We start from the raw sequence: 12,754 nt of genomic DNA on the forward strand, positions 1-12,754 counted from the left end.
AGCCACATAGCAAAGACCTGCTCAGAGCTCCATGAGAAGATCTCAATAACCAGCCACTGAACATATTGCTTTCTGCTGCCCTTCAGGACAACAGCAAGATGTGCCACTTGGCATGTTCAGCGATTCATCAGGAATGCAGCCAGCCTTTTGAATGTCCCAGCCTCCTCCTCTCCAGTGGCACAATAGCAGTAAAGAGAAGAACAGTACTGTAACACCAGGCACTGGAAGGGATGTAAGCAGGGAAAAAGAACACTCAAGAGCAAGAAATTTAGTTCATGGGAAAGTGAAGTGCAGGGACTGCATTCTTGCTGCACAAGAGAGAAGGCAAGGAAAGACCAGTGGAGTCAGTGACCAGCGTGTCACCTCCTTTGAACAAAACTGGTTCCATTGGTTACAGGACGCTTGCTATTAGCTATGTGGTCTTATACATATCCAGTGAAGCACCAGTGACAGGCCCCACTGAGAACATGAAAGAATAAGGGCACATCCAATGGCTCTTCTGTCAGGCAGCAGTGCCAAGATTTCAGAAGTAGGTCGCCACACACGCAGATGCATCAAAGGAAAGGCTGCAGGCATGCTAAATGCAAAATCTGGCAATCACACTGTTTTCCTTGATCTAGCCTACAAACACTGTCATCTCACAGTAAAACCTGTCTCTGCCAGACATAGCTTTCTCAAAAAAGCTAGCAAGACCCCAGCCTCTTTGCCAAGCAGGATATGTGCATCTTGTATATCCTTGGGATGCTCGGCTTACACACGCCTATCCACAGCTCCCTGAGCCAAACTCAGTGGTAGAGACAACTGCTGGTACTGAGGCCGTATATAAAGTAACTCTAGTAGTTAAAGTAATGAAAGTGACTTCTCACTGGGGTCAGTTCCAGGAGTAACTCTGGAGGCGTGCAATCCGTAACTGCAGGTGGGATGCTGAAAGCAAATTCCACCAGCCTGAAAGGAAACCATCTGGAGAAGGCTCCTAGTATGCCAAGGCATCTTCAAAAGTGGTTAAACTACTGACAGTGAGTTACCTGTCTACATTCACAGACCCTGCAGAGCTGTCAGGAACTGCATGTAGAGCCCTGAGGAACAAAGCAGTCTAGGCAGCAGTTTCTGGTGGAAACACCAGTATGTCTACACACTCTGCAAATTGATATGCAGCTGCTAGGATTTACAGGAACAGGAGCAACAAGTGCTTTTTCAAAACACAGTTCCTGACAAACACTTTTTCACTTGCGCTGCTGCAGGCTGACAGCTGCAGGCCAAGTTAGCATCCTCAATACAGCTCCAGGATATTAAAAAATATGCTTAACCTTTCTTTATTCATTTTTTAGTCCCTGAAGTAGCTCCAGTATTCCAGGTGATATGCAGGTAGTGAGGTGCTGGATACAGGCGAATTGTTGTCTGCTAAGAGGGAGCAGTTTCAGAGCTGCAGAAGCAGTTTTAAGAAGAAGTGAAGAGAAAGAGGTAGAAAGACTCTGTTAATTCAACTTACGTGAAGAAGTTTTTGTCCCTTCTGTTGATACTGGTATCTTGCTGGTGCTCTCTGGAAAACACAAGATGCAACAAGAAGTTATAATGTGGAGTCAGATGATCCTCTAACAGCATTCAGCTCCAAGAATGGACATGGTAAAGGGGGAAAATGTGCTCAAAGAAGCAAGCTTAAATTCTGCTTCAGTGGGCAGAGGCTGCAATCAGACACCAACTTGTGAAAGTTTCCTTTTGGGAAAAAATGAAAAACTAATGGTGTCTACTAGTACAACTGAAGAAAAAAGCCCATTTCTTCTGAAAGAAGCCAGTTGTTCAATCTCTCATTCTCCTCTGGGAATAACTGATCAGTGGCAACAGGAGAAATCATGCAGATGGCTCTGCTTCTGGAAGGCGTCAGTGTGAGTATTCACTCCTTATGCTTCTAGGCAGTTCAATTTTGCAAAGACATGTTCCTGTTCATATCACTTGAATTGCTGGTAAGTATATCCAGTAATGTCACTTGCCACTTCAGGGAAATCTTCTAAGTCACACGTGTAAACCCAGTCCCTCATGGGATGACTGTTGGGCTCTCTGTGATAGAAATCTGACAGTTGCTTTGCTGGAAAAATAAGTTGTTCTTCCATACTGGTCCTACAGAGACATGCTATTGCTAATGACATACTACCATGGATATCTTGCATCCACTTGTTGAACTGGCAGACGGCTAGGGGGAAAGATGTTGCCATGCTTATACCCCTGCTAATGTCTTGAAGAACGCAGATGGAAGAAAGCAGAAAGTAGACAGCCTTTGTTTAGGCTTCACAGACTTGTAGAAAGGCCTCATTCCAATGACACCATCCATATCTCTGTGTGCTGCTGAACTCACAACCCACAACTGTAGGCAATTTCCTAGGTGTGAACAAATCACCATTCAGTTGTAACAATCAACAATCCCGGCCTCCAAGTTCTCAAAACATTTTTCAGCATCCTAGTGGTGCAGTTCAGTACAGCTGCATGAGTTTCAACTCTACAGCTGGAGAAGGGTCACAAATGCCAGGGATGAAGTCTTGCCCTGAATCCTTAAGGCACACCAAGAATCCTCTGGTGGGCCGAACAAAAAAAATGCCTCATTAGAGATTTAGGAAAAAGAACTTAAGAATATTTTTACTCTGTTCTGTGATTCTCAGTCAGGTGGGCCTCTGCTTACTGTCTTCAGAGTCCAGAGAAACTTGATCAGAAGCAAAACTCAGTCCAGCTGTCTTCCCTTCAGCATCCCTCTCATTAAACCTCAGTGTTGAGCCTGTATTTTCATTTACTTGCTAGCTCTCCTTTTGTATTTTTTCCATTTTGATACAGTTTTCTTTAGCAAATATCTTATTTGCCTGAGCAATATGTCCCAGTTTCATCTCACTAATGCGAGACAACGTGTTATGCAGCATTTCCTTGATAGCCAGTGATGTGTGACATGCAAATGAGTATAATAAATGAAACTATTAAGGTCAAAACCTTTTCATTAGGTCTTGGAACACAGTGGTCTGTAGCAAGGGAGCTTTCAGGACCATTTTCGGGGTATGGAGGCAGTTTGCTGTGGTGCAGCTGGGTTGTCTGAGCAGTTAACCTTTATTAGTCACAACAGGAGACAGAACGGGTCTGACAGCTGCGTAGCTCAGCATCTGGCACAACTGGAGCAAATTTTTCTTTCACCATTAAAGAAACCATGTTCCATTTAGTGCGTGTGCTGAGGCTGATGGATCATTTCTTACTGCTGCCTCCCCAGCCCAGCTGTGTCAGTACAAACACCAGCAGAAAGCTTCCCCGCCAGCGGAAAACACAGCCAGAGCCTCCCACACCTGAAATGTGCTGAGAAACACTTTTGGAAAACGTGGCAAAGCCACACATTACCAAGCCCCAGTAGCGACATTTTCGTTAGCAACATTCACAGTGGATGCCAACACTTGGAAGATGCAAAATTTGTGCGTGTTGCTTACTGAGGACAGTACACGACAATGGGGAGAGGCATTTTACCCCACTAGAGAAGGCCAGCAAAGATCCGTGTGACAAGCCATCTGAACACAAGAAGCAGAGAGAAAAGAGGTTGCTTGTAAGGGGCTGTCAGTACTTGCCCATGGTGGAAAAGCTGGAAGCATTTTTCAGTCATGATACTTGCAGTTGCTGCTGCAGCCTGCTAAGGTACAGAGACAGCAGCGCACAGCCCTGTCTTCATTGTCACATTTAACACCCAGCAAGAAGTGGCTACCTCAGATATCCTATCTCCTTCTGTCCCTTGGTGCTTCTAGCAACGCCTCTGAGGGAGGCAGGAGGTCCTTCTCCTCAGGAGAGACATTTTTCCCAGGGATAACCAAACACCTAACAGCCTGACAGCTGCTGTTGTGAAGAGCCCTCTGCATGCCCTCACATCCCCTTTTTTCCCCCAGTAAGTTTGTCAAAGGACCAAGGCAAAAAGCCTGCTTGAGCAAACTGAAGGGATTCATTTGGTTGATCTCATTAATTTTAGTTCAGGCCCTGAAGGTGGCTCTGAGGACCCTGACATGGACCACAGCCTGGGCTCTGAGGAGGATTCAAACACCATGAATATCACAGGTAGAGCTGCAAACAAGCTTTCTGTCATCCTCAGGTTTACTTTCTGGCAGTGATATAAGACTTAAGCTTTTTGCATCAGTTGTGCCATTCAGGTGACACATACTGAAGTATACGAAGAATGGCACAAGCTAGCACACACCTGGAGTATCTTACTTGGGAGTGACAGGAGGGAGACCTCTGTTGCTTGGTCTACAGACAGCAGAGTAGGGAGTAGGTGTGTAGAAGGTGAGTAAGGCCATAGCCTGCGGCCTCAAAGGCACACAGGCACATGTGGTCAAGGACACAGGGAGACCCAATGGATAAAAGGACCTTTTGTTTCTTAAAACCACTGTGCTTTTTGCCTTTTTCCTGGTCCTCCAAGAAACTACTGCCCTAGATCAGATGAAAAGATCACTGTCATCAATTCAAATATGCCAAATTGCAAAGCAAGGTTCAAAGCTACTGTCAGGGAAATTGCTATGCCCAGTTGAGTGAGTGATGGCCGCATTTCTTTACACGTGGAGGCCCAAATCAGCGACGTTGGTCCAGGCATGCCAATTTGCACCAGCTGAGAATCTGACCCATTATGCCAGCTTGTTAAAAATAAACTATGGCCCCATGTCATCTGTAACTATGTTAGAGAGGGAAGAGATGCAGTGATCTCCTGCTTTAATAAAGTCTCAGACAGGTTAATGCACGAGTTGAAAGCTTTTCTTGCATTTGAAGTATTTCATAGCTGGTCACATGCTCTATGGATACTAGATACAAGGTGGTGTTTTTATTTACTTACTTCTCTGCCATCTATTTGAAGATATGCTGCTGGCTACCCTCAGAAGAGGAACAGCAAACTCAAGTTTAATGAATGATGAATATCAGATCCTTATTGACTACTGTACAACTTGGAGCTGTTAGTACCACTGCAAGTCCTACAGTTGCAAAACCAGAAGGTTGTATGGACCACTGACTGTGTAGCTAATGAGTTTGCCAAGGTTTGCCTCTGCCTACAGCTGAGCTACCTGAGCAGATCACCTGAGCACTGCTTGTTCCCTTCAATTCAAAGTTGTCCCAGACATCCACAAGGATCACCCAAACTGTGTCAATTCACTTTGCACAGATATGCAGGATGACACTCACACGATACCCTGCACACAACCCAGCAGTTATCCAGCACTGTGGACTTCTAACTTCTGAAATATCCCTGCAGGAATCCACCCTTTTGCACCCTGAGTCATGCTGGGCACAGCAAATATCCTTAAACAGGCAAAAGATTTAGGTCAACAGGTGTTGATGTAAAAGACTGACACCACATTCAGCTGGAGCTGCGGTGTGCTCAACACTTTAGTAAACAAAGTCATTTACCTAGTTGTCTAAATTAGGGGGGTTGTGGCAAGTTTTCAAACATGAAATGGAAAGCTTTGGCTGTGGTATGATGTATTTTGTCAGTGTTATTTATTAAGCATAGTAAGGTCTTATGTTAATGAGAAAGTCCATGAAATAATTCACTGCAAGAATTTTCCCTGGCTAAGGTGACAAATTAGGATGCAAAAAAGCAGTTACTATCGCATTTGCAAACGTTTGCACTATTTGTACAACTCCAGAAGAACTTCATGCCTCTGTTCTGACCTCAGTTACAGTCTTTCTTAGTGGAGCATACATGAATAGGAGTGAATGAAAATAATAAGGCAGCTTATATCCTGTGGGCAAGTTATACTCATTACAAATTAAAAAAGAACAGAAGAGCTCCCACTGCTTGCTAGCAAGACTGGTAAAAAAAAGTGTTCATCTACCTATTCTACTATTTGTTGCATTTTTAATCTACACGTATGGCTCCATAGACAAGGGATTTAGGTAGAAATGGGAAAATTTAAAAGTCTGTGTTTTGTGTGAGGGGTGTGTGTGTGTTTATGTGTTGTAAAAGCTTGCACAAGAGCAAATTTGGCAGTTTCAAGTAACAGCAACATTAATAATAACAGTAACAGTAACAAGTTACTATTGCACCGACTGTTTAAGACAGAAAAATTTACCATTTCTGGGAAAGAGATCAGGGAAAAACAAAGCTTTTTGCTTACTGAAAGCAACAAGGAATTTTTTACAGTTGTTTTATTGGGAAATACTCATTTATCTATGCTTTGGAGCAGGGAACTGAAGTTAGCGATTTCCAGACATGACCTTAGTGATAAAGGTGTGGCTTTTCCTATTCTTGGGGGAAAAACCCCAACATATTTGCCTTGTTCTTCATGTGTTTTTTCCCAATACCTGTTGCTAGTTGATGTCAGAGACAAGGCATCATACTACTCAGACCTTTGGCCTGGCCCTAGAGTTTTCGTGGCATATACCAGCAGAGAAAATTTCAACTAAAATAGTTAAAGTGTGACAAAATTCTAGGCAGTTAAACCCAAGATTTTGATACTGAAAAGAACTGATCTTTTAGTGGAAAAAAGAATAACCCCACACCCAGAAATGCCATCACCTTATCCACCCACAGTCTTAAAGCACCCAGCATAAAGGTAAAGGAGAATCTAGTTTGCAGACAGCAGGGCACAGATAGTAAACAAGACTAGGTGAGGTCATTAAATTAAAGATCATAATTAAAGTTGCAGTTCACGTAGCAGAGCAGATCAGTATGACTGTAAGTCAAGACTTCTGGTGCATCTTTCCTTACCCACTGTTGCCCTGTCTCCTGGAGGTGGAAGAAGCAACCTCTCTGCCCACTCTGAGAGGTTCAGCCCTTTCAGATAACCACACAGTTTTCTACAGGGGCTCCTGGACTGCACTGGACCACAAGATGTTCTACAAAAGCCCATTGGCAGGAAATAACAAGTAAAAGCTAAATATGGTGGTGTTGGTTTTGGTTTTTTTTTGGTTTGGGTTTTTAGTGTGGGGTTTTTTTCGTTTTTGTTTTTGTTGTTTTTTTGGTTTGTTTTTTTTTTTTAAAAAAAAACAACTCTCTTTTTCTTCAGAGTAGTGCAGGACCTCACAGATATATAGGACCTGAGTAATGACTGCCCTTCGGGGCTCATTACCGAGTTTAGATCCCAAATCTGTCATTAAGCTAGCAAGGGGAAGAGGTCAGGGAATGTGGGGGAAGGAGGGGTGAGGAGGTCACCCATGCAGGGGGTCTGTCCCTGTTTGCAAAGCAGATGTTGCCCTCTGAGGCCTTAGGGATCCATTGCTCTTAAGTCACCAGATGTTGCCTATGCTGTTCCACAAATCCAGGTGGAAAATTCCATCATTAGAGGGACAATTTTACTGGTAATTTATAAGCAACAATATGTAGAGGGGGCTCAGATGTATGTGTGGCAACAAAATATACATGATTGATTTATTCAGCCCATGAATGCTGCCATGTCTGATTCTAGATTATCAGATATCACTGAGATAGATGTTCCAGTTCAGATATCACTGAGTTTCCAGTTCAGATCTTTACAGACAAGAGCCAGCTGCCAGGTTTAGATTGTATCCAAGTTTGTCCCACATTCAGGGAGTTTGCATGCATGTCTATGTTTTAAACAACTTATGTTTCACAACAAGATTAGACAGATTCTAACATATTAGTTATAAATGCACATGACAGGGTTTGCCTGCAAATATTTTCATTCAAAACCAATCTCCCATGTCCCTGCAGCAGGAGTGTTTCGCTGTCATTCAGCACAGCCCAAAAGGAAGTTGAAAAATCCATGTCATTAAGCATAGGAATTCGGTCCAACATGCACTCCCCAGCCACACCACCGTTCCTCGTGTGAGAAAGTAACAGAGGACAGCCAAGCATTTTTTTTTTTTTTTTTTTTTTTTTTTTGCATTTATCTGTATCATTGCCCAGGCACAGCGGCTACAGATGAGTTTTGGAAACTCCAGTATCTTGGAAACAGTGTAAGAGCTTTCCATGTAAGCAGCTAATGAGCAACCAAAATTTGTATTCATGGAAACCAAGCCATTTACAAAGCTACACAGAAACACCTACCCATTTTTCCTCCTAATAACATTCTGGAAAATAACACTTGATCTTTTATATCAGTTTCCTGACATCTGATTGTGATTATAATACCATACAGCTTGTATGAAATCTTAGCACTTGAGATTCTTAAGTTGATGAAATAGAACAGCAAATACACAAAGTGAATACAGTCGAGCAATTGCTGTGTGATCACAAAACAGCAGACAGCCAAAGACAAATCCCACTGGCAAATGTTTATGTTTGTTTTTCAATTTACTTAAATGCCTATCTCCTGTTTCAGAGCACAACATAGAACAGAAAAACATGTCTGGTAAATTCCCATTGCAACAAGACCTTTAAACCCATCTTAGATACGCACAGAACTTCTGCTTTGTTTGCTAATAAGGTCATGCTTGTTTGATACTTCACAACTGGTTGGTCACTGGAGTTTGAATTATCAGAGCTGAATCAGTTAATGCCACACTTAGGAAATAAGATTTCAGCTGAACTGCAGACTTCAATGCACTCACAAGGAGAAACAGTACTGCTAAAGCATTTGCGTACAGTGGAAACACTTAGGAAATTCTGTCAGAAGCAATTGGAACTTTCTGTAAATGAAATGGAAAGGAGCCCTGCAAAAGTAGCAATTCACAACAATTTTAAATAATTTGAGTAAGTCTGAATGGTATATGCCTCATGAGAAGCTCTGCTCCTCAAGAAATCAGTTTAAATCACAATACCTGAATCAAAGTAACTTATTACATTCACGATGCCTTCAGATACATTCATGCTTAGTATTATTTTAGAAATCAAAAGAAAAACTTATCAACATCTGTGAAAGTAAAAATGGTGGCAATCAGAACCATACAAAGACACAGAAAGGGGTGCTGGTTTGTAGTTCAGACTAGGACATGTTTTAGGTTAAATGAAAGCTTCCCCACAGATCTATAGGGCCTTGGCTACTCACATGTACTATGGGAATTAGAATAATATTCCCTTCCTTTCATTCTCTTCTTACATTGATGATTTAGACTGTGTCTTAGACTTGGTGTTTGAAAGTGTACCACAGAAAATGCTGATCTCTCCTGAGATCCACAGGAGGCATCCCATTTGTCTGGGTAAGGAAAACCAAACATCTCAACTATAACAGCAGAAAAGTCAGACCTCATTAATTTTCTCAGTACACCTAATAGATTTCAGTGCTTCTACTTCAATTGCAAAGCTTTCCCCTCCTCCAAACACTTTTATCCTGGTGGCAGCTTTAATAAATGGTCTTTCTGAACGTGACAATAAAATAAAGAGTCAAGCCTTACCATTGGTGTCCGTGATGATAACACTGGCTTTAGTACTGTCATTCCCTAGTTTGCTGCTCACTCTGCATGCGTATTCCCCAGCGTCAGCCAACGTGGCTCTGTAAATATGAAGCTCAGAGTATTTCCTGTGAAATCAGAAAAAAACATGTAAACATCCTGTACCAGAGTAAGGCTCACTGCATGACAAATGTACTCTTTTTTTCCCCCCAACAAAGTGTTGTCTTCCATTCTTACTGACAGATTAAGATATCTGGGTTTGAAAGAAGGGAGAATAGAAAGAAAAAAATCTCTTACAGGTTGCTGGAAAACAGGCCTATTAATGAACTCAAATGAAGGTACTTGTTTATGCTTTTCTGCTTGAGTTCTGCTTTGTTCTACAAGAAAATCTGAAAAAACAACCTTTCTCTCTCAGTTGAATTGTTGGCTATCCAGATGCCATTGAGATGGGTGTAACATTAAAATAGATTATCCTTTCCTAGACGTTCATATTGCCAGCAGCAGAGTTCTGGGTAAGTATTGTAGTTTCTAACATCTGACTAAATAATCATGAGATTAGGACACACCACTCTCTTTAATAACCTCTGAAACCCCAATAGTAAATCATTCTCCAGCACTAACAAAAAATTATGGGCAGGAGCACAATTTGCATGAAGCTACATTTTGTTCCTGGCTCAGAGACAGAATTTAATCAGTCTCCAAGGTTTTAAGATTAGATTTTAAAATGCAGAACTCCCGCCTACCCATTAATTTGGTAGGAACATATTCTGGTGTCATTCATGGGGTCCCCAACTCATGTGATGGCAGTAATCCCATTACCTAGAGTGTAGAGAATGACTAGCTTGGGGAAAATACACACATTATTGCTGTTCCCAGTTTCTGTTTAAAAGAAGTGCTTTGGGGAAGTTTTTGCCTGTAGCAAAGCCTGCTCATTTATCTACAGAATAGTCACCTAGGAGAGTGCATGAGCATTGACTTCCCTAAGTTGGCCTACCCCAACATAAAGGACGTGACCCCTGGGAGGCAGAGGTTCTTCCATTTAAAAACTCACAGTCACCAGCACATCTAGCAATGACTGCTTAGCTGAGCAACATTTGGGGAGTTGTTTTGCTTCAGAAGAGGCATGTGTCCTAACTCTCTGTACAGAAATCACAACTGATTACTCCTTCTGGGAACCACTGAGCAGGGCTGGGTTCAGACCAGAGACAAGTCGGTTGTAGCAGGGGGTTTCTGGAGCAACCAAAATGTTCAATCCCATTTTCCAACCCATCTCTGTGAGCCATCCTTCCCTCCGGCACAGTAAACTATCCCATTTGCTATCAAACATCTTCTTATTGTCAGCTCAGCCTTCCCTGCCTCTATTCGAAGGTCTTACTGCTAAGAGTCAGCACTGTGGCCCTCATGGGATGACAGCAGTGTGCTAGATAGACACCAGCTCTGCTAGAAACCCACATCATGAGAATTTCCCATCATATCATGAAAAAGGGCTGCTTTCTTGAGGCCACCAGTCTTGCAGGAAGGAGGAGCAACCAAGCTAGGATTAGCAATTTGCTCAGGTTTGCTCAAACAGTAAACAACTGAATAGCTGACTATTTGGGCTCCCTTCTCAGGAAACGTTAGAAGCCCAGTTCCTAATGCTGAATTAATTAATTGGGGTGTATTTCAGATGATTGGACAGACTCTAGTTGGTAGCAACCATGAATATATGATAAAAATGTTGCTGAGACACAGACAGAAGCGTCCAGAAGGTGAAAGACGCTGTCTTTTTGGATGGGAATTTTGCACCTAACAGCTATGCTTACAACACGGTAAAATATGGCCTGCTCTTTAATGTTTCTACCAGCCACCTACACACCTGCCTTTGCAACAGCCTGTTGAGGGCCTGTCCAGGAATGTCTGGCAGTAGTCTACATGGCCTAACAGCTTGTGTGGACACGTGGTATTTCCTGTATCGCACAGGTTAGGCTTCAGCCATGCTCACAGACATATGTCCAGACGGAGAGCAGGCTGTAGCCTCAGGATGCTTCAAAAGGCAACGTAAACAGGCGTTTACATTGGGAAGGTAACATTTACGTTAACGTAAATGTTTAGGAAATCACGTCAACACAATGATAAGCAAGAAGCACAGCTCTAGCTATATCACTTTTATTTAGGCACCTACTGCATGTCTGCTGCAGTCTCTTTTCCTCTTTGTATGATGCTAAATAACATTGTTGCAAAGCACTTTTGTGGCACTCTTGGCTTTTAGAAGAAACTCTTTCCCCTGCATATTTATTTTTATTCTCTTTGTTATACATGATACCTGCAGGAAAAGTTGGGGAACTGTGTCTTCCTTTTATGATTTTAAGACTATATTAAAATAGGTGAAACAACCATATTTCTTACAAATCTACTTCTAACAAGCCAAATTTACCCTTGTTTTTACAAAAAATGTGAGTTTTGTCTCTGAGAACAGGAGGAAATAATATGCGTATTTATACTGTTAAGAATATTATTGAGACATGGCAGGATGGAATTCAAAATGATCAGAGCAGAAGATGACTCATTAATGGCTGTAAATGAAGCAGCTCCCTAGCTATACAGTACTCTAACAGTACTCACTTAAAACACCTGATAAGGGATTTTGTATTCAAATGCTTGTCCTTTTCTCAGTCTATACCATTCTACACCGAAAAATACCTCCCCCTGTAATATTTGCTTCTGCTATAACTTCAGCTCATTGCCGTTATGGCACTGCTGAGCTTGTATTCATACATGAAAGGGAAAGAATTACATCCACAGAATGCAGTCCCAGCCCGCCTTATCTGACTGCCTGAATTCATTTTGCTTCCAGTCTCCATCTGTCATCCAGAATTGCCTGTCTGCGAGCAAATATCCAGGCTAAGCTTGGATGAAGCCCAAGGTACAAGGCACTTGCACGCGAAGTTTTCTTATGCACTACTGCATCCAAAGCCATGAGATAGGTGAAGTGGCAAGCACCTTCACTCTGCCCAAAAAAAAACAACCCTGGTAAAGGAGTCTCTCCTGACGTAATGAAGAGAGCCTGACTCTGTACAGCACACTTCCCAAAACAAAAATGTGCAGGCTTCACATGGGTTTGAAATCAGAGGAGGAAAATGAAATGTTACCAGTACAACTCGACAGGCATGGGAAAGTTAGCTAGCAGGTGAAAAGCCCTTGTCTGGTGCCTAATTCTTTCTGTAACTCCATTGACACAAAGGAATAGCTTAGAACTTGGACACACAAATTAATCCGTCATGGCATCAGGAATCATCTCCAATCGTAAGAGCAGCAGAAACTCAGTGGCTGCATGCTCTTACACCATAACAAATTTGAGGTAAACAGTGAATCCTTTAACTGCCTTTCATTAAAATTTAAACTCATTCAGTTTCTCTTGACTTTCCGGTGTAATGAGAAGGGGCACAGTCATTTAGCGTGATTTACTTGCTGTACCGTCATGTCATCA

At 42.3% G+C, this 12,754-nt stretch overlaps 1 protein-coding gene across 1 annotated transcript in view; it reads right to left on the reverse strand.

Moving 5' to 3' along the window:
- Nucleotides 1-12,754, reverse strand: part of NRG1 (neuregulin 1) — a 306,437-nt gene that overhangs the window by 139,661 nt on the left and 154,022 nt on the right. Inside the window, exon 3 of the mRNA XM_040580771.1 lies at nucleotides 9,292-9,416. Within this exon, the coding sequence (XP_040436705.1) occupies nucleotides 9,292-9,416 (125 nt within the window). The remainder of the gene's footprint in view (nucleotides 1-9,291; nucleotides 9,417-12,754) is intronic.

This window comes from Falco naumanni, chromosome Z, assembly GCF_017639655.2.
Source record: "Falco naumanni isolate bFalNau1 chromosome Z, bFalNau1.pat, whole genome shotgun sequence".
In the NCBI taxonomy this organism is placed as follows: Eukaryota; Metazoa; Chordata; class Aves; order Falconiformes; family Falconidae; genus Falco; species Falco naumanni.